General features: G+C 40.0%; 1 protein-coding gene across 3 annotated transcripts in view; it reads right to left on the reverse strand.

Moving 5' to 3' along the window:
• Positions 1 to 23,790, reverse strand: part of ctnna1 (catenin (cadherin-associated protein), alpha 1) — a 69,103-nt gene extending 45,313 nt beyond the window's left edge. Inside the window, exons 1-7 of one of the 3 annotated variants that reach the window (XM_034542903.1) lie at positions 23,695 to 23,790; positions 21,632 to 21,741; positions 21,205 to 21,400; positions 15,939 to 16,105; positions 15,337 to 15,456; positions 13,610 to 13,879; positions 9,800 to 10,003 (exon numbers count right to left, since the gene is read on the reverse strand). In XM_034542903.1, coding sequence (XP_034398794.1) covers positions 9,800 to 10,003; positions 13,610 to 13,879; positions 15,337 to 15,456; positions 15,939 to 16,105; positions 21,205 to 21,400; positions 21,632 to 21,736 — 1,062 coding nt within the window. In that variant the 5' untranslated portion in view covers positions 21,737 to 21,741; positions 23,695 to 23,790. The other 2 variants (XM_034542904.1, XM_034542905.1) reach the window with 2 other exon arrangements.
• Between the last annotated feature and the right edge of the window lie 253 nt (positions 23,791 to 24,043).

The raw sequence follows: 24,043 nt of genomic DNA on the forward strand, positions 1-24,043 counted from the left end.
TCTCTTTTCTATTAAATCTGAGACCTTGTATCTCGGTTTTCTATATACCAGCTCACCAACTTTTCTCTGTGCGCCACGGGAGTTGTTAACATTATGGATATGATTTGGATTATGATATTTAACATAATACTGTTAAACTTGCCCTGGTGCTATGATATTGTTGCATCAAGCATAGACAGATATGCATTACGCATCTGTATAAGTTTAGAATTATATCAGCTCAGGCAAATACTTAGTATTTCATGACTGATCAGACTGGGGACCAAAACGCAAGGACTGCCAAGACATCCCGAAATAGCTTTTTTCTGATTTGTCAGAAACTTCCTATAACAATCCTAATGAATATAGGAATATAGACTGACAGGCCTATCCATCTGTAAGAACCACTTCAATTCTATCTGCTCTTTCTTGATGAGGCCTACAGAAAGCAGGCTTCAGTAATTAACCTGCAGAGTACCCAGGTGGGGGAGGCCCTAAACCTAAGGCTGACTAAATGGCATCAGTAGTTTTCAGGGTTCAAGGACTCCGGCCCATGTATGCTTCACACAATCAGTACGAGGCCTCCAATAATTTGAGAAAGTGCTTACTAAGTAAGAGGGGGTTTTCAAGCACTGTCATTTACATTTTCAAATTCTTCTTTCAAAAGAGATGCTACATGCTACCATAACGGATCCTTTTGGGGAATGCACCACACTAAAAAAAGTCAAATAAAATAATTGACCAGTTAATTGGGAACAGACTGTTGAACAACAAGAAGATCCCCTACAATAGGCAGGAGGGTACTTAAGTAGAGTTACTCAGATTCACATAACTCAAAGGGAAGGCTAAATGTTGGAAAACAGAAGAATTCTGGGAAGCAGGAGAAATTTCCATTTCCGTTTCTTTTTCATCTCAGATTCACCTGGTAAGGATGCTGCAGTGATTTCTTTGTTGCACGCCCACAATAAAGCGGGGGTAAAGAAAGATATACAGGGAGAATTGCCAATTCTGCTTTTGAATTCGAAAGTCCAAATCAAGCTTATTTTGATTGATTTCCAATATATAATCAAATCGTTCCTCATGTCAAGGGTAGGAAAAAAGACCAAGGGAGAAAATAAGCATTGAAGACAACTGGGCTTGGCCCTTATATCGAGAGGAATTGTAGCATTTACTCACCATCAATTTCAATGCAGACTGGGACTTTTCTGTGTGGAATCTATATGCTCTCCCTATGTCTGCTGGCGTCTCCTGCATAATGCGTTTGTCTGTAAGGATGCGTGCTAGCCCTGCGATAGATTGGTGACGTGTCCATAGTGTACACTACATCTCTCTAAATGTATGCTTGGATAAGGTGCAGTCCCCTGGACCCTGAACAGGATATAGGTTATGGCTGGATGGATATTGTTACACTCAATATACTCAGTTTATTTTGAATTTCTAGGGTTATTCGTTTAAATATATAAGAAAAATCGCCATTCTCCTTTGTTGATTAATTTAATACAATTAATTTAATCGAGTTTTGAACAGTAATGTCCTGCTGCTAAGGTCAGTGGTATGTCTGATGATAATAAAAGGGGACTCGCTACAGCTGTGCATCTGTCTGAATGAGTGTGAATGTGTTAAAACATGCGTAGATGTGGTTGGTTTACTATTCAGAGATGTCCATCAAAGCTCAATTCAGTCTACCTGACCTTCAATGTAATTCTGCAGTTCCCTCAGCTCTACGGAGCTGTGGAGCAGGTCATGTCGTTTTGGTTTTCTAGCTCACCATTTAGGGTTTACTCTCACCACTCATCAGCATGTAATAGCTCTAAACACCCAGAGTGTGATGTGTGTAAATAGACTGCTAATAAGTTCGCCATACATAAAAGTTAAAACGGTGATAAGGCAGTTTCGTGATTAAAACTTATTACAGCTGGAAATGTTGACACGTCCAATCTAGCAAGATGGCCAGCGCAACTATGAAAAAGTGATATGAGGGCTTATTCCAGCATATGACCAATGGGAAATGTCAGGTGGCGAGGAAGTCACTAAGTCAGTAACACTGACAGCTGTCCATTCAGGCCTTCGTCTAAATACACTCTGCCAAAATTATCATAAAAACTGTAAATCAACAAACATGGCTATTAGTACTCGCAGCTGTCAAGCTAGCAGTAGACTCCAGTGATGCGCAATGAGTGCACAGGCAAAGTGTGCGCAGGTAGACAAGCTTATTATAGTCCTGTGACAGCCACAGATAAGATTTCTTTCAGCGCATTTGATTTAATGTGCTGAAAAATTATGTTAAAATGTATGTTGAATATAGCTGCAAGATTAATGTAAACCATTTAATACTCCTTTACTGAACTGCTGCAGCCCTACGACCACTGAAATGCTAAAAAGTCTGCAGTTAATGCTAAAGTGCAAATAAATGTGTGCAAAATGTTCTATGTCAATGGGTTTATTATGTTAATGAAATATGTTTGGTCATAATACATTCTGTATATCTCAAATTCACACTTGTAGCTACAGGTTTTGAACAATTGCAATTCAGATTAAAATTTGGCCTTTGAACCAGAAATAAGATGTTAATGGGTTCTCAGTAGATGTGGAATAGATTGAAAGTAAATACATTTTTGAAATTTGAGGATAACAAAGAGGGGTTATGTCAGGGGCTTGAGGTGTTGTATCATGCATCATGGGCCAGTTAAATGGTAGTTGTCAGTGTTTTCTAAATTGCTTGTTATGTAATTATTTTAGAAAATATAATAAAGTTGAGACACGTAGCTGGAATGATGTCGTAAAACCAGAGACGATTATTGGGTGAACAAAGGGTGTCCTTTGAAAACTTCTGAACTACTTTTCCTTACTTCTCAGGATGAAAAAAACAAGAATGCGAGAAGAACTAGACTGCTCTGCAGCAACATATCTGCTGTGTGTGCATAAAAGGAATATGTGGGGAATTAAGTTATCCGAAAAGACCAAACAGAGAGCTTTTTAGGATGGTAGGCAAGTTGTATACTTAAAGCAGTACTGCAGCTGTAAGTGGTGACAAAACAGTCTGCCGCTGACTATATAATAAAGGAAGAAAAGATCATACAGGCAAACTAATAAAATGATCTGAAGAAATACATATGTTGCCATAATCGCTAATAAAACCATCCATTACCAAAAGCTGCAAACAAGTTTATAAGAACAGCAAGCATTTTGCATTAAGTTCATTCGCACATACAACTTTGAAAAAGGGGAAGTTAAAATTCAGTTGTAGCATCACAACATATCAATTCATGAGGCTGTGTCATTCTTTAGTGTGTAACAGCAGGGGGAGGGGGGGAGGTGATGCCACATCTTCGCTAATATGACAGCAAAGCCCATCGCAAAGCCTAGAATTCACCAGCAAAAGATCAAGTGGCTAGATCTGGGAAACCTTGCCTGACAGGCTGTTACTGACAGACCAGTGCTTTATGGAGGATGCAAATATACAAAAAGCCTTGGGGACACTAAATCTTGTCCCCGTTACATTTTGTGGAGTGCAATTCGTTTTAATTATGCATTTAGATGAGATTACGAATGTATAAATTGAACTGCTTTCACGCTGGTCTCGAACCTTCTTCCAAAAGAATGTGTAAATATTTTATTGATTTTTTTACACATCTGTGCCCTTTAGGAGGTAACTTTGTGCACAGTTCTTTTGAACTTGAAATTAGTCATGGTTTTCTATGGCTAGGTTACACAGGCTAAATATAATATAAAAGGCTCAGTTAGGCAAAGTGAATGGTCTCAGATCAAATCAACCCACGTTTAAAAAAAAGAAAAAAGGGAGCGGCAGGCAGAGGAATAAGGCTAAAGCAAAAGTCTGACACTCAATGTAGATGCCCAAGGCTAAAAGACAGCGCGAGTCAAGGTGCGCTGTCGAGAGGAAAAGGACCCCAAACGGGAACGCAAAGATATGTTTAAGTGCTCAGAATAGGGGGGATATATTGAGTCTCACAGAAAGAGGGTCAGTGAGGGGGGACAGAGGGGTCCCACTGCACTAGTCTTTTTCATACAGGTCAAAATTATATTGTATCACTTCAAGTTAAAAGGAATGTAAATGTCAGTCGCTCCATATGTCAACGCAACACAGAATCTGCATTTTGTGCTACACAAAACCCTGACAGATGCCGGGAACCAGTGATGCATTAATAATAAAAAAGTGGCAGAAACGGTTACATTTTACACGGGCCGTGCCAAACTGCCATGACAATATAGGATAATTGAGGCCACGCTATGTGACAGTGCCGGCCGGGTCTTCATCACCCCCACCCTGCCTTGCCCCTTCGCTGGCTGAACAGACAAGCTTTAATCTTGTTAAATGATCATTATCACACAGGACACAATTTCCACTTCAGGAACCTTAGCCTTACCCCAGTAATAGAACGACATAATGTGCTCTATCTATTTAGACATTTGCCAATCGGGCTGGGTTTCACCAGTAGTTTCCCAAAATTGATTCCGATTCACAAGGCCCCAATTCTGATTAATCGAATACAGATCCAATTAAGTATTTTTCCTTTACAATACAAAGTTTGCATGAATATGAAAAGACATTCTAAGATAACTTAGCTGTAAAAAAGCATATTTTAAAATGTTCAATCCCTCAGAGTCTAATCTCTCCTTTTCAACGAACAGATGTAGTAAGAACACTTTGTTTATACTCGTTGATTTTTCCACTAGTCTTCTTTAAGAGACTGTAGCTGTGTGAGCAAGTGAATGTGTGTGTGTGTCTTATTTAAAAATCACTCTTGACATTGCCTTAGCCATGGCAACAAATTTGCGTCATTTAACAAGCAAATAACTTATTCCATACTTAGCTCTGTTAGAGTCTACTGAGAGCTCAGATCAAAGTACTTCAAGTTCAGTATATAGATTTGGTTTTACCTGTAAAAAAAGATAAAGACTAAATTATGACTGACACACTGGCAGGCTACATTCGTGAATTAATTTGAACAAATCACAAGTTTAAATCCTTGAAATGTTTTCATAAAAATATGAGGTAAGGATGTCCAACAGAATATTTGTCAAAGAGTCTAAAGGAGAGGAAGGAAATTTGAGATAGGGAAACACAACTTGTAGCTGGAGGGCTTGAAGAAGCAGAAGGGACAAGAGAGAAAGAGAATGAGTTGGGAGTCCATCCAACAGCCTCGGCTGTGAGCGTAAACCCATATGCTGTAATGGCAACATACGGTTTAATGACTTGCACTGCCCCATCTACAATGATAAGAATAGATGCGGACGGAACTGTGGCCATCAAAACACATATAGCCAAATCAGGACGTATGGCCCGATAGTGCATCTCTGCTCAAGGAAGGCATTTCCTTTCCTGCATGAATTACATATATCATCGCACCTCTAAAGCTCGGCTTTAGAATGGGAGCACACACACACACACATCCTCGTTTAACCAATGTGAGGTTTGATTGGTCTGCCAAGGTTTATCACAGATACAATCGAGTTACCCATCACACGGTCTACTGTTGTTTTAAGGGACCAGCTATCTCATTAGGTGTACTCAGGACTAACTTTTCCACTGGGAGCTACCAACGGTCTCAGTTGGTCGCACCAACCCATGATTTGTTCACACCCTTTTTGTGTGGTGGAGCGTAACAACTACACTTACTCAAGTAATATTATAATCATGTACAATTTTTACTACACTACATTTCTGAGAGAAATATTTTACTTCAACACACTTATTTAAAATCAGGGTATTTGTACTTATTCCACCACTGGTATTAATCAATGACACTAACTGCCTGTATTTTCAACATGAGTGGCGTCTCAGTCAGAACTTATCATTGGCTCTCCCGCCCCACCAGCCTCTTCATTTGGATTTTAAATAACAGCTTCAGACCATTTCATTTTTGGAACACGGTAACAGCTAGATGGATTTGCTTCGTAAAAGCTTTCAAGCCCCACATACATGCGTATTGCATTTAATAAGTCTTAAGATGCGCACACAAAAACGGGCACATGCACGTGATGCGAGGAGCAAAGCGTCCTCGAGAGGGAGCACTTCTACCCCGCGAACATGAGACTGCGACCAGCACAAGGGCGCGACCCTGCCTCTTAACTGCTAAACACTGGCTTGTCAAGTTAACCTTTGCGTCTTTGGAGGCGGGGCAAGAATGGCATAAACAATCGCTGATGTGCTGATGTCTCCCATTTACAATGATAGTCAAGCACTTGCATTGCACAGATGGGGCCATGTTAGAATTGAACTAAAAAATGTATTGCATGTGTGACCATTTTGGTTGCAGTCTGGAGTCCTGTAACTGCATGACAGGCGCAGTTCAAAGAGGCCATTAAATGCAGAAGGTGGACACAGATATTATGCTTCTCATTGGTTTCCTTCCATCTGGCCAAATCCCTGTCATGTCCACTCACCATCACTGTGGGGATGAGATGTGTTCCTCTGTGAATCTGAGATCGTAAGTCATACAGGGCTACAGGAGGGGCATGGAGGAGTCCAGTCAAGGAGAAAACATGTTTTGAACCGAACCAGAGATGGCGCATGAATGGCCTGAACCTTAAAATAAACTGGCAGTGTTCTGGATGAGCAATGAGAGCAAAACATGGCGGTGATAACCGAGCATGGGCAGGAAAGGTATTGAGAGAAAGTGACATGTAAACTTAGTTGACATCTGACTGCTTGTCATTTTGTCTGTCAATGTCCAGTGAAAGACACACAAAAACAGAGTTTTGTAAGTTGAGCAGCTATCAAATCAAACGTTCTTGACAACAGGACACTGACTGAATATTTATCAGGTTACAAATGTTTTATTTAACAGCTCCGAAACTGTTTACAATTGTACTTCAAAGCTGGTTTATGTGATAACTCTCCACAAGATTCTATTGGCGACGGAATTAAATATGTGCCATTTATGCTCAATGCATTCAATTTAATAAAATCACAAGACACCATTGAGGGCAAATGTAAACTATTTCCATATGCAGCAAAAGGCAAAAACACGGAGTTAGTGAAAGGCTACATTCATGCCTATCAAATACTTGCCCCCAAGTACTACCAAACTAAGCAAAACTAACACCGTTCTAATACAAAATATTATTTTTTTGAAACATTGAAACAAAGCCAATTTTGTCAAACTACAGAGTGATTGCAACTGTCATTTTTGTTTATAAAAACAAGTGGCATAAAAATATTTCAGTGACATTCCATGGCGAATTTGTTCAAGGGCCAAGAAGAGACATAAGACTTGTGGGTGCAGATCTGCCCTCTTATAAAGCAGGCAGGCGTAGGACATTGCCCAATTCTCTCCTATAGTAAATAACCTGGCTCAGCAGCCATGCAGCAGATGTGCTATTCCTAAATTGCCCTATTTATAATATAACCGAAAGACCTACAAAATACTGTATTTCGATAATGTGAGGTTACTCTTGACTTAGAAGGCTTATTACTATTAGGAAGTAAGCAAGTTAGCCAGGCACGCCAAAATTAGCAGCCACCATTTAAGCCTATAGCAGGTCATTGAACAAATTGGAGATCAATTTGCAGCATTTGCATCATTCAGACATTTGTGCTCTGGTAGGCTGCAGTGTGTGTGTGAAAGTTAGAATCTGTACTACGATCACACCCTGTATGGCCAGACATCCATAACAGCCACAGAACCACTGTCTACACATGAAATGGGAAAGATGTGCCCTTCACGATTGTACATCGAAAAAGGCTGCAAGAACTGCAGAAAACAGATAACGTTCAAGCTCATAGATAGTAATAAATAAGTCATTACCACTGGGTGAATGGCTCACACTGAAATTCTGCTGTTACAGAGAGGATATTCAGGAGTGGTTTAACAGAACTGTTTCCAAAAAAGAGAAAAGAAGAATCGGAGCAAGAAAGGGTTTCCTTCCTTAACTAAAGGTCCTCGCCACAGCAAGATGTTCGCCTGAAATTATCTCTTGGGAAAGTTATAGGAAGAGACGCAGACCAAACAGACATTATCAAAATCAAATTGTCTCTTATGAATAAATGGGCAAATGCAGATGGGAAACAAAAAGCCAAAATCCAGTGCTTTTCCTTGTTACCTGGGGTGGTTAAAAGTGTCTGCCTCGATAGAAACAGTCAGTCAAAAAAGACATTTCAGTACATTTCAGTGAGATAATAGCTTATTGTTTGATTAATAAGATAAAAATAGGATAAACCATTTGTGTAACCTCATTTGAACCTAGTCGCTTCATGCGGATTGGATAGCCATCTGATCTCAAAAAAGCTATGTATAAAAGGTATCCGAGAAGCACTCAAGACTGATTGAAATCCAAGGAAATCTGATACATTCTGGTCAGATAATACATTTTAAAAAGTTGTAAAAGTGCCCATCTCTCCAAGGCACATATGCCCTGTTTCATCGCCCCCATAGCGTAACTATGTCAGTGTGAACAGTCCATCGAAATACCTACTTAATTACTGACATGATCAAATACAAGGTGCTCTGAGCTGCTCAGTTCAACCACTGACTGATAGGTGTGGATGAGGCAGCAGTGAGTTTGGGTCTGCAAAGACAATAAAATGTTGGACTCAATAGTTTATTAATTGGATTCAATTATGCGTTAGTGTTGGGTTTAGATAGTTAGCTAATGCTAACTAATCCATTATGGTAACCAAACTGCTCAAATTCAGGAGATGTTCTCGTTCTGGATTTTTGGCAGTTACCAAACAGCTTGAGGTGTATTACACTGGAAAGGGTGGACCCTGATTTGAATGTAAACACAAAGACATAGTGCAAAACATCGCACTTGGGGCATCTGACACCACATAATGGCTTAAAATCCAACTAGATCACACACGCCAACAGTCCACTTCCAAACCTCCAGTTAAGAACACAAACAGCACTTATGTGATTATTAGAATATTAACAATAAGTATGCAGTGTAATAACCAAATCACTGACATTTTATCTTAAAGATATTCAAGCAACATCCAAACCTCCATCCACAGTATGCACATAAATAGACCCACGGCCATTTGCCTGAAATTAAATATAAATATAAATACAAATACTTTCTCTCCATACTTAGAGTCCCCTCCATAAATACACCAGTGACTTTTGTATTTTAATGTATGGCTCATTACAGTTTGCGCATTATACAACTTAACAAAAGATCGATTTCACATTTTGATGTCGTCTACAAAGACTTGATTACCAAGAGAGACGGTTGGTTGCAGTCCTGTATTGAGAACCATTTAAAGCAGTGACAGTGTTAATTTCCATAGATTAATTATGTAATTTAATGGACAGGATGGCGCTTTTATGGAGACAATGAGAGAGGGATTTTCATTTGTTCTCAATTAACTCTTTCTCTCAACACAAGTTAAGTAAGATGCTGGAAGTATTACTGCACACAAATAAATATTGGGAAAAGAATCTGTTAAGAATTAGAGGACTCTTGATATTTCTATTTAGGACATAAAGTAAGGTAAGATGTAAAGTGGATGAAAAAGAATCCTAGGACTAGGATTTTCCCAAAGGGCGTTGAACAGATAAGTATGGATTTACTTGGATCCCAGATCCAAGTATGACAGTATTTGTAAAGCAGATTAACTTCATCAAAAACTATTTATTCATTAGGTTCAACATGGAGGTAACTCTTATATGTGCTTCTATGTTTATCTTGGCTGAAATTAAGAACTCAAATGTTTTTGTTTATATGCGTCTTTTGACCTTATAAATCTTTCTGTCCAACTGTCCAATTAAGGCAAAACTAAATTAAGAGAGCGGTTGTGTTGCGCATACAGAGTGGGTGTGGTGGCAAGAGGTAGGAAATGGAAAGGTAAGACACTTACATTGCCCATGTACTCAGACAGAAGGTCCTGAAGAGCCTGGCGCACAGAATTGCATTCGGCCACTATGCGCTCCCTGCGGTCATCACGTGTGCAAGAAGAGTCGGCCATGAGGGCAGCACCACTGATAATGCTCTCAAGGCGCTCCTCCAGGGAGGGACGAAAGCGCTCCTCGCTAAACGCCAGGGGGTCCACGATGATTTGTTTCTGTAAGGAAAAGGTCAGAGGGGAAATTACACAGGGAGCAAAAAATGCTAAAAGTCAAAATGCAACTCTCCCTACGAGACCGAAGAGAGAAATCTGAAAAACCTGAAGGGAAGAATGTGTTAACGGTGCAATGTGTATTATTCGGCCAGAATTTTTGTTTAAAACAATGAGAAAAAGCAATCAACAGAATATGAAGTAGTAACAGTGTTGACACTATGTCGAAGACATCTATGCATCGTGCTGCAGCGATATCCTTCAGTAGACCCAGTTAGCAGGTGTAGCGACTCAATTTCAGCCAGTGCAAACCTCAGAGCCGGCAGTCTGATCCCGAGGGACTGCTCTGACAAAAAAAAAGAAAACTGTGCTGGGAAAAATGTCTATTTATCCAAAACGTTCTAACCCGTTCTAAGCATGAAAACAGAAAACAAACATGTCTAAATTCAAATGCTGTTGTCAGAAGTTTTTTTTTAACTATCCAAGAGTACTACAATGTACATACCCCATTGCAAAAATATTTTAATTGCTTGTGCAAAAATAACTGGCTCCTCTAAATTGAACTCAGGAGTGCCCTTTGTTTATCTGTGTCATGCAGACAAAAAGACAATGGCTTATCCAAAAACCTTATTCAGTCACAAAGTACAAAAGAGTGCACAGATCAAATATTTGTCCTATTAATCACTTGCTTGACAGCGAGAGAAAAGTTCCTCCAAGGACCTGACACATTAATCAACAAGGAAGCAGTAGCCCCGTGTCTGCAATGTAGACTACAAGATTAATTTTAGGCAAAAGATGTGCCTATGAAGATGTACTTGTATAAATATATATGCCCTTTTTTGTTAAAGGATTTGGACTTTATCGTCTTCACTAGGTTTCTTTTGAGGCACAGAAGTGCTGTCGTAAATCCGCTGTCTTCTCTTTTATGTCTGCAGGATGAGAGAGAACACTTAAATGTCTGATTTCACAGAGCAAGTCTGCTGAGAGGCAACTAGTTGACATGCTGGAGAGGCACTGCAGAGAGTTACGGTATGACCATGGCGCTTGTGGCAGCTGGAAGAAAGAAAGTCATGGCAGACAAACTCGGCGCTTCCTCAGATGCCGTGTTGCTAGAAAATATTAAACAATTCATCTGTTAGAAACACGGTTTATTAGGCAGCCCGCCCTCTATCAAAGCCACCTCCAGCCCCCCTCATCTGACCTCCTTCACTTCGTGTCATATCGCCATGGAAACAGGCACATAGAAAGATGTAGAAGAAAGAGAAATGTAGTTTCTTTTCTTTTTTTACTCATTTGCCTCAAGTTTTTGGGGAGTGACTTTTTGCTTGGCTACCTGTGACAATTAATGGTGCAACCGCTCTGAGAGAGTGCATTGTTGACACATGTTTTATGTAAGTTATTCCTTTGACATGCCATGTGTCAGAGAGAAATGCTTTCATAATTTATGAGTCACATAAATTTCCATGACTGTAATCCACTCAGCCCGAATGGTCAGCCCATTACAAAAACACACAAATTGCTGTTCGCAACTTACTGCTGTCAACTTTCCCTTCCTCCACCCATTAGGATATCATTTCACTAAATTTGTAGGAAGCTATAATGTCCTTCTTTTATATACTCAGTGCTAAGTATATAAAATGAATGTTCACTTGATGAAGGATGCTTTAAGCGGAATGCCTAAATACCACTTGTGGCACTAAAAAAAAAGAAGCTTAGTTTAAGTAAATTTTGTAATGGTCTTTCTCAGAGCTACTGACTCAAATAAAAGACCTAAGCATTTTTACTGACGGTAACAGGGCAAAGCATTTTGGAATGAACATGAAGTATTGAACTATGCCATTTCTTTTAGAAGATTTTTTTTTTTTAAAGATCATATAGGCACTTTGAAGTCAGAGGCAAGAATACTTTAAACAAATGTTAGGATCCTAGATAAGTATACTGCATTAATAGAAAGTATACAATAATTAAATTGGAAAGTGAAAGTCTTGCTGTCAATGTGAACAGAGGATTTACACATGTGAACCTGGGCATCCAGTAAATTGCCAGAGATCCAATCATTACATAATTATTATAAACATCCCTTTACTACAAAGGTCGCTCTCCTTTTGGCTATAGCAAACAAATACAAACTTCCAACCCAGGCTTCACTAAAAGAAAGCCCTTGATTTGCAATAACCACCTTTAAGATGCATGCAAAAGGTCACAAGTAAATAATTAAACGGTGCATCATATGACCATGGGCACGTAAAATATGCTTATGCAGATTGCATCAGTCAGTCACAGCAGGATTAACACATCAAGTTATACACTGCTAGTTGTCAATGACTAAAGAGTGAGTCTAGCAAAGGAGAGGGCACAATGAAAGCGTGGACTTCTATGGCTCACTGATCAAGATTTAATTTGTCATTATGGATAATTGTGGTGTTCAAAATCGTTGGAAGCCGTCTTGAATGTGAACAAATCTCCTGTAAAAAAAAGTCAGACGCAGAAATAAAGAAATGTAAAAAAGGAATAAAGTGAATCCTCTTTGCATTTATCACTCCGGGCAGCATTGAGATGATTAGCTCAATGTTTTATCCAGCTGCTATCTTGATGTTGTTTAATGTCAATATTATGATGACTAGTAGGTCCTATGTTTCATATACCCGTTCAGTTTCACGTTCTTATTAATACTAAGATATATTTTAATAAATACATTTAAAACATCATTTAATTTAAGGTTGAGGCTGAGTACAGTTTTAACGCCATCACAGCTATCTTCATAATTAGAGAGCAAGTGCACAGAAATAGAGCAATATAAATTATTACAAAACTAAATTTAGTTTGTGTGAGTCAACTGTGGATTTTAGAGGTACGCTGGATATGGAGTAAATTCTGGATGACACCGCTTTTCAGAGGTATGAATATTTTAAGCATGAATATGAGAGACCAGACAGCAATATTAAACTGTTATTTTTGGCGGGTTGTTTCCAGGCTCACCCTTGTACTAAATGTCAAAATGAAGGACACCTTGAGGACCATATAGTGCATTTCTAGAATCTTGCTTAAGTAAAAATATATTTTTTGAAAAGCTCCCATTTCAGATTGCCATCTATTTCCAATAACAATGAGAATACAATATACATCAGCTTCATTCTTTAAAAACAACCAGTAGAGCAAAGGTCAGCATCTACCAGCAGAGAAATGGTCAAGTTATTTACAAGATCTGTGCAAACCTCCTTCATTTGACATAGAAGCAAAACCAAGGAATGAAGTAGTAGTGACTCAAGAACATATTCAATGTACCCCAAAGCCATGTCCCAATTTGTCCACATATCTTGTCCTTATTTCCACCTCAAACCCTTCAAGGGTTTTTGTCATTTTATGATTCAGTTGGTAGGTTCTACAAACAGAAACTCTGATCTAACTTAACTTTCTGTAAACGCCCTCATCCATCTCAGTTAATAAATAGTAGTATCATACCTTTGGGTACCACACATATTGAGCCATACTGTTGTAGGGAAACAATATGAAAGTTCCCGTTTTCATTAATCTGCCAGATACCTGGATGTCCGTGTGGACTCGCAAAAAAAACTAACTCAAAAAGACAAAAAAGTAAGCCACTTGACTTACATCAAAATTGTTGAGGGCGTAGGCAAGCTCTCCACCGCCTGCTGGCTGATTGAGTGCCGAGTCCTCAGAGGCCGTGGCCTGAGCGGCGTTGGAGATGCCGGAGACGGCATGCTGCAGCTGCTTGTAGATCAGGTCACGGTTAGCCTTGTAGGCTGCCACGTCAGGGTGCTGGAGGCAGGCACGAGACGCTGTATACAACATGGGGATGTTCCTCTGCAGCACACCGCGAGCAGCAGCCATTTGGTCCTTGTGGTGGTTGTCTTTTAGCTCCTAGCAGAAGGAGTTTAAAAAGCAAGTGGAAAAGGACAAAAAACAGACAGGGTTAACTGGGAGATGGAGTACATACAGGGGGCTGGTTGGTAATGTACTTTGGATCCAAAATGGGCCTGACATGCCCTTATGGAGACACTAAGTGTGACAGAGTTTGCTCTGGATGACCCAGATTTATTTATGTCTCCTGCTCTAACACAACAGTCATAATCAGGCCATTATAATACGCCTTTGCAAATTAATGCATTTCTATTCAGACCTCAGCATTATATTGCAAATATATATTCATGGAAGAGAGGAGAGGAGATAGAGATCACTGGCATAGACTTATTGGCGTGAAAAAAACCAGCTTGCATACAGAAAAAAAAAAAGCTTCTCCAAATGGAACACTTCCAGGGATTTTTTTCCCTAGTGCGTGTGACGCTCTAAAAAAAAAAAAAAGCAATGGTCTTTAGGCCCCATTACTTTCTGGAATTCAATTTGGTTAAAAAAATGATTTTGCTATCCATAAAAAAAGCAATTTCATCCCAAGATAATCTGTGATTATTTTGGCATTCCATTGAAAGGAGGAGGATATGAAGAACAAGAACTGTCTGGTCTTAAGGTGGATTTAGCAGATACCATGTTATTGAAGCATGAAGCTGGTATTCATCACTGCGTCAACTATTTTCAACCAAACACCACAACCGTTGTTTGTAGTACTGCCACTGGCACCACAAACTGTATTACTGTATTGTAACACTGCCTGTGTGCATGCAATGGATCATGGTTGAACCAAGGAGAGGCGGTGCAAAAAACATTTTTGACTCGATTTTAGATGGTCCACAAATGTGCACACCATAGAAAGATGACAAAATGTTCTAAACATTGTGGTTGAAGTTCATGACGTTTCTGACAGCATTGTGTAAAACTAGCAGTTAAACATTTAAGTCCTGCCACTATTCACTGTGGTTGTTATATGCCGTAAACATCGATACATGATGTTTTCCACAGGACAGGTTAAAGAAATTACTAAAACATACACTAAATCCTTCGCACTTCGAGTTTAATGATAATTCTGACAAATTATGAAAAAGAAAGGTATATGTATATAAAAGCTGTATTCACAAAGCATTCTTAATTTTAATTTATTAGCAGTGATTTCACGAGGAATTCTTTTGTCGCATTTGGAGTCACGTCTTTATGCTGTTTTCTAGCACCCCTGGCCTACTTCACTGCAATTGGTAATAAGTAGATTGTTCATGCTTACTGCATCTAATCGTCCAGCTGAAGCATGAGGCGCCCTTCTTCATGCTTACTCCAGCTGGTTTACTTTCCATTTGCTCTGCGAGAGCATATTGAGTGAAAAGACCACCAACACCCATTCAGGTACTCGATAACCTCTCAACCCAATTAAATCCATCTGACTCCTCTGCTCCCACAATGTCTTCTTTTTTTTTGAACAAACTGTACATTACCTGCTGTCTCTTGGCGGACATGATGTTCAGCTTATCCACCTCTGGTTTTAAGGCCTTATATTGGATCCCAAGGTCCTGCTCTGTTCCGGCATTACGCACTTTCACAAGATTCTCTTCCACCTGAGCCGAGTAGGTGGAAAAAGTTAGACAATACTAAGGGAATAATAGCACAGTCCTTTACTGCAGATTAGAATAATTAAAACAGAATGAATGGTCAATTTGGACAACGGTAACCTAGAACTCATGATATACAACTTAAGAAAATGTTTGCACAGTTTTAATTTTCATCTTATGTTTCAAGAGGTGAACAGTTGAGGTGATACCAGAGAGAAAATCAAAAATGTAGGTTTATGTATTAATACATTTTTAAAAAGGAGTTACTCAAACTCATGGGTACTAAAATCAAATGAACAGCAGAATGTAGTCATCGTTGGCATCAGACTGCGGTATGTGCAAATAGACAATTCAAAGCAATGTCAGGGCTCAAACAACTGTTCAAAACACTGTTTCTTGATAGAGGGGATATAGTATGCCATGTTTCCATTAAGTGGAAGTAGGCTTCTATGTAATGTCTATTATCCAGAGGAATATAACCATCTCACCAGTTTAAGCTGCAGCAGAAGTTTGTAGACATCAGACATGTCTGCCAGCACCAACAGATGTGTGACTGCCGACAGGAGGGCTCTGGCAGCACGGACCATATTGCCCCTCTTCACAGATGAGCAAGGGTCTTCTGCAAACTCTCCAGAAGCCTGCCGCATTGACTCACCTGACAAGGAGTGACAAGACAAAACATCTGATGTAACTTCAAGTTTTAAACTGAAACTTCAAATGAAAAGGGGTTCAAAAACACACTTTTTAAACCTGGCAACTGTTCAAAACTGCACTATGAACTAGATTTCAAAGTGTGTGTTTTGAAATAAATAAATAAGAAATTATTCCTGCTTAAATCTGTTTTACTAGCAGTCGTAGCAGTAGTAGCAGGCTACACTTGTAGAAGTTGTAGAGGTGGTCTCCTGGAACTGACAGGAGTCACCGTCCGTTCCAGGCTACAAGTTAATTGCGTCAAAGTCGTCATTTGAGACAAAGAGGAGTGTGCGGGAGAGAAGCAACATTGTGACACATTTCACACAGAGCAACAAAGACATACACAGACTCTCGGACACCTCTTCAATGTCCAGTAATAATTTCTGCTTGCACACACAGCCCTCTAAAAAAGAAGGGGGAAAAAAAGAGGTCAAAGCCACGACAAAGGGCTCACTGTCTGGTTGGTCCAGCGCCACGCTTTGTCCCACATTGGATGGGCCTGCACAGTTGACTGGGCACACAAATAGACTTTGTAAGCTCACATTATGAACAGGACAGTAAATCCGTAAATAGTTTACTCCAGTGGAGGGACAGCCAAATTCAAACACGAAGAATTGCCTTATAACACCTTTGTGTGTACTGGAGATCAAAAGCCGAAAAAAGAAAGAAGAAAAAGAGACAAGTACTTTTCTTGTCCACTTTCCTATGATGTGGTCCAGAGTTTACAGAGACTGGAACAACAAATACAAGTTTACAGGCAGCAACACAAACTGTTTTCTAACAGGAAAGTTTGTGAAAATACTTTTTGGCTTTGCCGTTAGTTTGCACACGTTTAAAACCACCTCGAGCTAAATTCAAAAGCCGATAGCTATTCATGGTCAAATGCTCGTTTTGATAATCAAAATTGCCGTTGGTTGCAGCCACACTTCTAAACAGTTGTTGTCATCTGGCTAAATACTGTTTCTATGACAATCATGTATGCAGAGGAGCTCCCTGATAACAAAGACGTGCTATGATAGAGGGTGTACGTCATCCCTTTTCCCCAATGTGTGCTGGAAATGAGTCCAACCACAACGACAAACAGGGTAAGCCGTGTAGACATTTATGGATGCTTTCAAAGAAAATATGTTGACAGAATGTCGCGCCATAGTATTTCCTGAAACAAAAAAAGGCGACGCCGCAAAATCCCAATACCAACCTAATCTTATAAACTGGAAATGCAAGCGGTGCAGAGTAGGATGCGAATGCAGTAGTGTCTGTTTTGTTTTCTTCAATTCAACTTCAAAGTTTCAGTGAACTTTATCGCTCCAAGATAACGAGGATTCTGTATTTAGATACAATGTCAAGTGACTTTCTGGCTTTGACCTCTGGAATGTTTTCCGTGTGCTCCGGCCACAAGCAGTCACTGGATGAGTCCTCCGACTGAAGTTTGCTGTGACTGTATGCGTGACAACTCGCATTGACAGATTTTCTAATTTAACGGTAACTTCAGTTTCCTCATTTCCTTATCTCTCTTCTGCTCCAGTGTTTTAACATTCATTGAGTCATGCATCTCATGAATAACTACATATTTTCCCTTGAGTAGAAACATTTTAAACTTCAGCAGAAATAATTTGCAGCTTCTAAAAGCAAATCTGCGTCTTTGTCTATAGTCCCTGTCACACAGAGATGCTGCAATGCTGCTGTAAAGAAAAACTCTAAAATGCAACCTGACTGATCAGTGTAAGTCTTAGCTAATGGTACAGGCTTGACTGGACAGGAAAACAAATAGAAGCTACTCAGCTTAGTAAATGAAACATCAATAACAAGCCATCAGCTGCTCCCCTCCTCCCCCCTAGGGTAGGTAAACTGACAAACTGCGAGAACCCCTGATAAATGTCGTTTGCTTTGCTAATACACCCCCCATCACGCATGCCCACGAGCACGTTCAGCTCAATATGTGCACTTCAACAATTACTTACTGAAACTCTAAAGTCACTTACTCAACAATCAGAGGTTTAGATGTGTACAAGCACCGCTACCAACCAGAGAAAAACTAACTATATCGCAGTGTTGCACTTCAAATAATCCATCGATGACAAGATGTTAAATCTCAGGGGACATCACCATGTCACAAAAACAATAACTAACACGTTTTGAATGCAGTTATAAAAAAAGTTTGATAGCCATTTCAGTGCCATTCCAAATCCTCATTAATACAACGAAATAACAATTTCTACGGTCCACATCAGCTGCAACTAAAAAAAAATATATAGAAATCCACCCAGGACAGTCAACCAACAGGGCTGCAACTAACAATTATTATCATTATCAACCCGGCGAGTAGCTGCATATTATTTGTTTGACAATTGACTAATCCACAATGGAACTTTGATATTTGATTTACAGCGATATGAAAAAGAGTAAAGCACCTGATAATAACAATGAGACACAAAGATTCAAGTGAAATTACTTCAAATGACTGAATGATTATTAACTTGTCAATTCTGTTTTACTCAACAATCATTATTCCAGTGAAGAAAATGTGTTTTTCAAATGGGCATTTCACAGTTAATTTTCAAATTCAGTAAAGCAATAACTTGGGAGGAAAAAAGTTGCACCGTCAAACCTGTGGAACAGAGATCACCGACAGAGCGAAAGCAGTTTGTGGGAATGATCGACAACATGGACCTCAAACACAGTCCCGCCCCTTCAGGCTGTTATATCCCCCCCTCCCGTGAACAAAGTCAATATGGCCATTTTCAGGGGCAGATAGTGATCAGAGCTCCTTTAATAAATTTCCATCCATCCAACGTTCACCTGCGGCTGACTAAGTGCATGATGAAATGATTAAAATGTACATCACACAATAACCCTGCCCAACCGGGCCACAAAGACACAAGGGAAGGGCAAGGCAGAGAGAACAAGGACAAGAGCAACAGCAGCGGCTGCGTTAAAGGAAAAAAAGTCTGTAACGAGGGGAAAGAAATATCTACTGATTATACTGATGCATGTGGCAAATCAAATATCATTTGAAATATTCAGAGAAAATATTTGCTCTGGGAAAACATTATTTAATTTCAAATGATTTGAGAATGAAAGAGAACTTGATCCAGTAGCCACTTCAACATGCATTGTTGGCAATCTTAATGATAATGTCAGAATTTTTTTTCTGCAGTTATAAACAGCTGGTAAGTCACAGCTGGGTGGAAAATGCTTTCTGAATCTAGGGGGTGGGAGGGTGTTACTCCACTCAATGGCCGTATTATCAGTCTGGGCACGCTCCACTGAGCAGCGTGGCATAGCTGACAGCCAGGCCGAGGCACCAGCTAACAACAGTCAGTGAATTCCAGCCCAGTGACAGCTTAGCACAACTACAGTAACATTCCTGGGCACTGAGCACTGCACAGGCTATCTGGCCACATGTCATCTACCTCCTAACTACTCAGAGCGGAGCTCGAGTAGGGGACATCTAACTCGCTGGGCATCTGGGGAGAAACAACACAGTGACACAGATGCGTCTTCAAAAAGGTGATAACCGCCACCCTCGAGTCATAGCTCCCTAGTCTCTGCGAGTGTGTCAAAAGACAGCCAGCTATCTGGAGCAGAGAGGAATAAATTAAATGTGCAATCGCAGCCGTTAGACGACGGAATGAGCTTTTGCAAGACAATTTGTAATTTAATTGGGTAATTGGCTGATGATTTGATGGTAGATTTTGGTCTTGCGGTGCACAAGTTGTTCATTCTGTCACACAATGAACTGGTACTGCACAAAGCAGCCCAACAGATAACCTTCATAGAATGTGAGACAAATCTCCTCCACCACCACGCCGCCTCATCATCAAGATAAAAATGGGAAGGGAACATACACCCGGGATTAAATGGGCAGCAGTGCTAAATTATGTAAAACCAGAATATTGATAGGCTCTAAAGTTATCAATACTTTTTTCTGCATTTCTTTTAAAATCATGCTGCAGCGCACACTTCCTTACAAACCACACACACAATGAAGTGAAGCAGGTCAAGTTAAGATAACTATGACGACTACATTCACTCATTTAAGTGCGCTGCCGCTGCCATGTTTTACACAAGCACAGCGCGGTTGTCCGGCTAAAAGCAGACTGTTCCTAACAAGCTAAAACAAAAGTGCTCCGTATGAAGTCCAACTTTCAATCTTTCTAAACTTCACTCAGTTTCATTGACATTTTAGATTCACATCAAATCATGCATTATACATGTTTTAAGATAAATAATCGCTATAAAAAAACTGTCCATGTCATTTTAATTCTACATTATTAAATCCTATTGTTATGACTTAAGATGATGCTGGGTATCATTAAGATTTTATAAACACTACTACTGTTATTGATAGCTCTCATTCGGTCTGGTTCTTAATGGATACTCTTATCGATCCTTTTTCGGGACTGAATATGTGCATCTGTTTCTAGAGAAGCAACAGTAATGTTTACTGCAGCGATGTTACAATATCAACTTAAATACCATCTTGCGAAAACAGATTGAATATGTCAATAAAATGTCTGACAACACAATACTGAGTGAAGTTTAGAAATATTGAAAAACAGACATTAGTGAGTATCAGTCATTCATCCTGTCCTCCCTCTGCTGATTCAATGCCAGAAGGGACCGTTGGTAGACAGAGGAGGGCTGCTTGGTCTCAGCCAGCATCAGAAGATACATGGCAAACTAAGCTACATTTTTCGACTACATACAGACAGCTTTAGTTTTAACTTGTTTGCTTTTGTAAAACAAAAAGGTGGCTTATTACCGGGTTTAGGTTGAGGCTTAACATTGCCATTTAAAATTGTGATTTATTGGAGAGGGACGGGTAATGACTGTGTATTGTGGATATGAATGATAACCATTTGCATGTCTTTATTAAATGTATATTAATAGCCCCCCTAAATATCCCCATAGGAAAAATAAATCTATCAGGCTCAAAGCATATTCTTATTTTAAGGTCTTCCACAGGGGCAGAGAATATGTACATAGCGTATGATTTATTTATCATTCCTCCTAGAAGCACTCTGTACAAGCAGGAAATCACACCCACACATGCTATACCTTGCTTGCGGACGTCTTCCACGGCAGCAGTAAGCTCATCCTTTAGGAACTGACTTTCCTTTGCAATTTTTTCTCCTTTCTCCAGGAAGTTCTGGGTGGCATTCTCCACAGACGCCGCCAAAACATGAGCCTTCTTGGAGCGTCCTTTCTTCTTGTTAGATGGGCCTTTGTTGCTGGAGTTCACCAACGTGGTGACCTGTGTCAGGGGTACAAAATGGTTCAACAACTGAAACAGAAGCTCTGGTGAAAACATGTCACTAGTGTTTCAGAAAACGTTTTTTATTCAAAGTTTATCAACTTTGTTTTAGCATCACGTTTAAATTATTGTATTTTAGAGTACTTATTGTAACGAAGACATTCCACCTTTGAGCTAGCTGGCCCTGTCCTATTATTCTAAATATAATAATGCAGACTGTGTTTACATTACCTGTGTGACCAGAGGCTCCAGCAGCCTCTCCACTGCCAGAGTACGAATCTCTAGACTCTTTGGGTCCCATTTGAAGTTGATGTTGGCTGTGTTGATGTTTGTCATGGTGTCTGGAATTCGGGACATAAAATATTGGCAAAGTCAGAAAAAAAGTCAATTTCATTCTTCAGATGAAATAAAGAGTACACTGCACCAAACATCGTTGTCTTCGAGAACACATATATATATATATATATATATATATATCTAAGATGATTGTAGCTGTATGTTAGAGGGCAGATGTATAGTTTGCCAAGAAAACAGAGATGTTTGTTTACTAAATGAAGCTTTCTTTATGATTCTCAGACTAGTCTGAAAAAGTGTCTCATCAAAATATAAAAGGTCTTTCTTTCTTTGGGAAAGCAATGCTCCATCCCTCGCAGAATGAATGCCAAAAGTTATACTGTGGCCCAAATTTCGATTTTTGTCTTTTCTTTTGAGGCAGCGAGTGCATTTCCATTGATTAGCTGTCTAAAAAGGGAGGGGTTGGATACTCAGCAAGCCCTGAGGGATGCGGTGCCTCAACTGAAAAGTTGGTCAGCTGCATTATGAGAAGGATGTTGTAGATGGCCACTAACCAAAGTAGTCAACAAAGAGGCTAAGATATTAAAAACATCATAACGTGACAACATAATGTGAATAATGTTATATTGAACTGCCATTCATTTATACGGTGTGTGTGCTTTTCAATTAGGCCTAAAAACAAGGTAATGTTACATTTGCATGGATAATGTTAATTCCAAAATGCCCAAAATCTGGCTGCAGATTGTCTTGCAAAGTTACAACTCATTTCACCGTGGACATAAATCTAGAAGCACTTCCTACAACTCAGAGACTTTAAACTATCAGTACTTACAACCTCAGCCAGGTTTCTCATCCACTACAATTCAAAAGGTCACTTCACACAAATCGCAATCCAACCACGCCGACCGTGTTGGTATCTCTTTCAACCGAAACTGCTTCTTGCTGAGAAACGGCTGCATATACCTGGTTTGTCAACGGACGTTAACTGGGACGATGCATGTGAAATTCCGCCCACGTCCTCTGAGCGGGGTGTGGCAGAAGTCTCAGGGCCAGAGATCTCAAAATCTATTCCGATGAAACCAAAACTGTGTGCAAGGCCAGACACCACTGGTGGGGGTTACGATACTCGCATGTGATTTGAGTTTAAAACAACCCTTAAATATCTCGAGAAATTAACATAAACCCAGTTGTACGAAGTGGAAACAGAAACAATGTGTAGTTTATGATAAACAGATATGTCATTTCCAAAAATAGTAACGCCCTGAATAGTACAACACGTTAAAGCCAACACTAATTACTCGTGGAGAGGCTACAGTGCAGGTCCAGCTCCTACCGAACGTTAGCTGGCCACTAATACCGACGTTAAGTAGCTTAAGCTGCACCTGCTGCAGCGCGAGCTAACTTTTCATAATATAAACGTCGGTTTCACCACACGTAACTAAAGGGGATGTTGACTTTAACTGACACACAAACAAAGTAAACAATGGGACTGTGCGGGTTAAGTCAGCGTAGACAAAAATAATCAATTTTAAACGGGCGTTTTCTTATTAATGTCACCGAGGACGCTCGAGACCGTGTAGCTCTAACGTACGTTACGTTACCTGCTGACTTACAGCGGTCCAAACACGGCACCTTGCTAATGCTAACGCTAGCCGACACAACAGACATTAACGATTAGCTTATTTAACGCTGCGGAACCCGTAAGCCGTCGCCTCAATGCGCGGAGTGAGACACGTGCTACACGACAAGAGTAGAAAGGCGACGCTGTTAAAACTTACTGAAAACAATCCACAGGCAGAAACTGTAGTTTAAAAGTTCAAAATGGAGGAATGGGAATCACGGAGTTCCTTGCTTCAAAACTTTTCCTCCCTTTTTGCTCCCCTCACTGACTCCGTTGAGTTGGGATCCTAACCGTGTACAAGCTACTTCTCCTCGAGAAACGAAATATTCGGGAAGAAGCAACAATGGGCGGCTTAAACTGATCTTCAGCAGTTAGTTACCTGGAAAGTTTCGGTCAAGAGTGATTCGATGTCGCAGATTATTGCCCAACAATGGACGGGGTCGAGAGGGGGGGGGGCTGGGGCGGTGACCGAGTTCCTGAACTTCCTGGCAGCGGGGCAGGGCAACCACAGGACACATGAGCGAGGAGGTGTTTTGGGCGTGTCGCTAACTGCATGTACCCATATATGGATTAATTGTTGCTTCCATAAATCTAGTGCACGACCAGGCCAAGCTGCCGCAAACCAGTAGTACCTTTTAGTTAACGTGGAGTCTTGAAGGAATGACACATCTTGAAGTAACAACGTCGGAGCGTTACAAAAATATCTGGCAACCTTGGAATATGTTCAT

This window comes from Cyclopterus lumpus, chromosome 10, assembly GCF_009769545.1.
Source record: "Cyclopterus lumpus isolate fCycLum1 chromosome 10, fCycLum1.pri, whole genome shotgun sequence".
NCBI classification, from domain to species: Eukaryota; Metazoa; Chordata; class Actinopteri; order Perciformes; family Cyclopteridae; genus Cyclopterus; species Cyclopterus lumpus.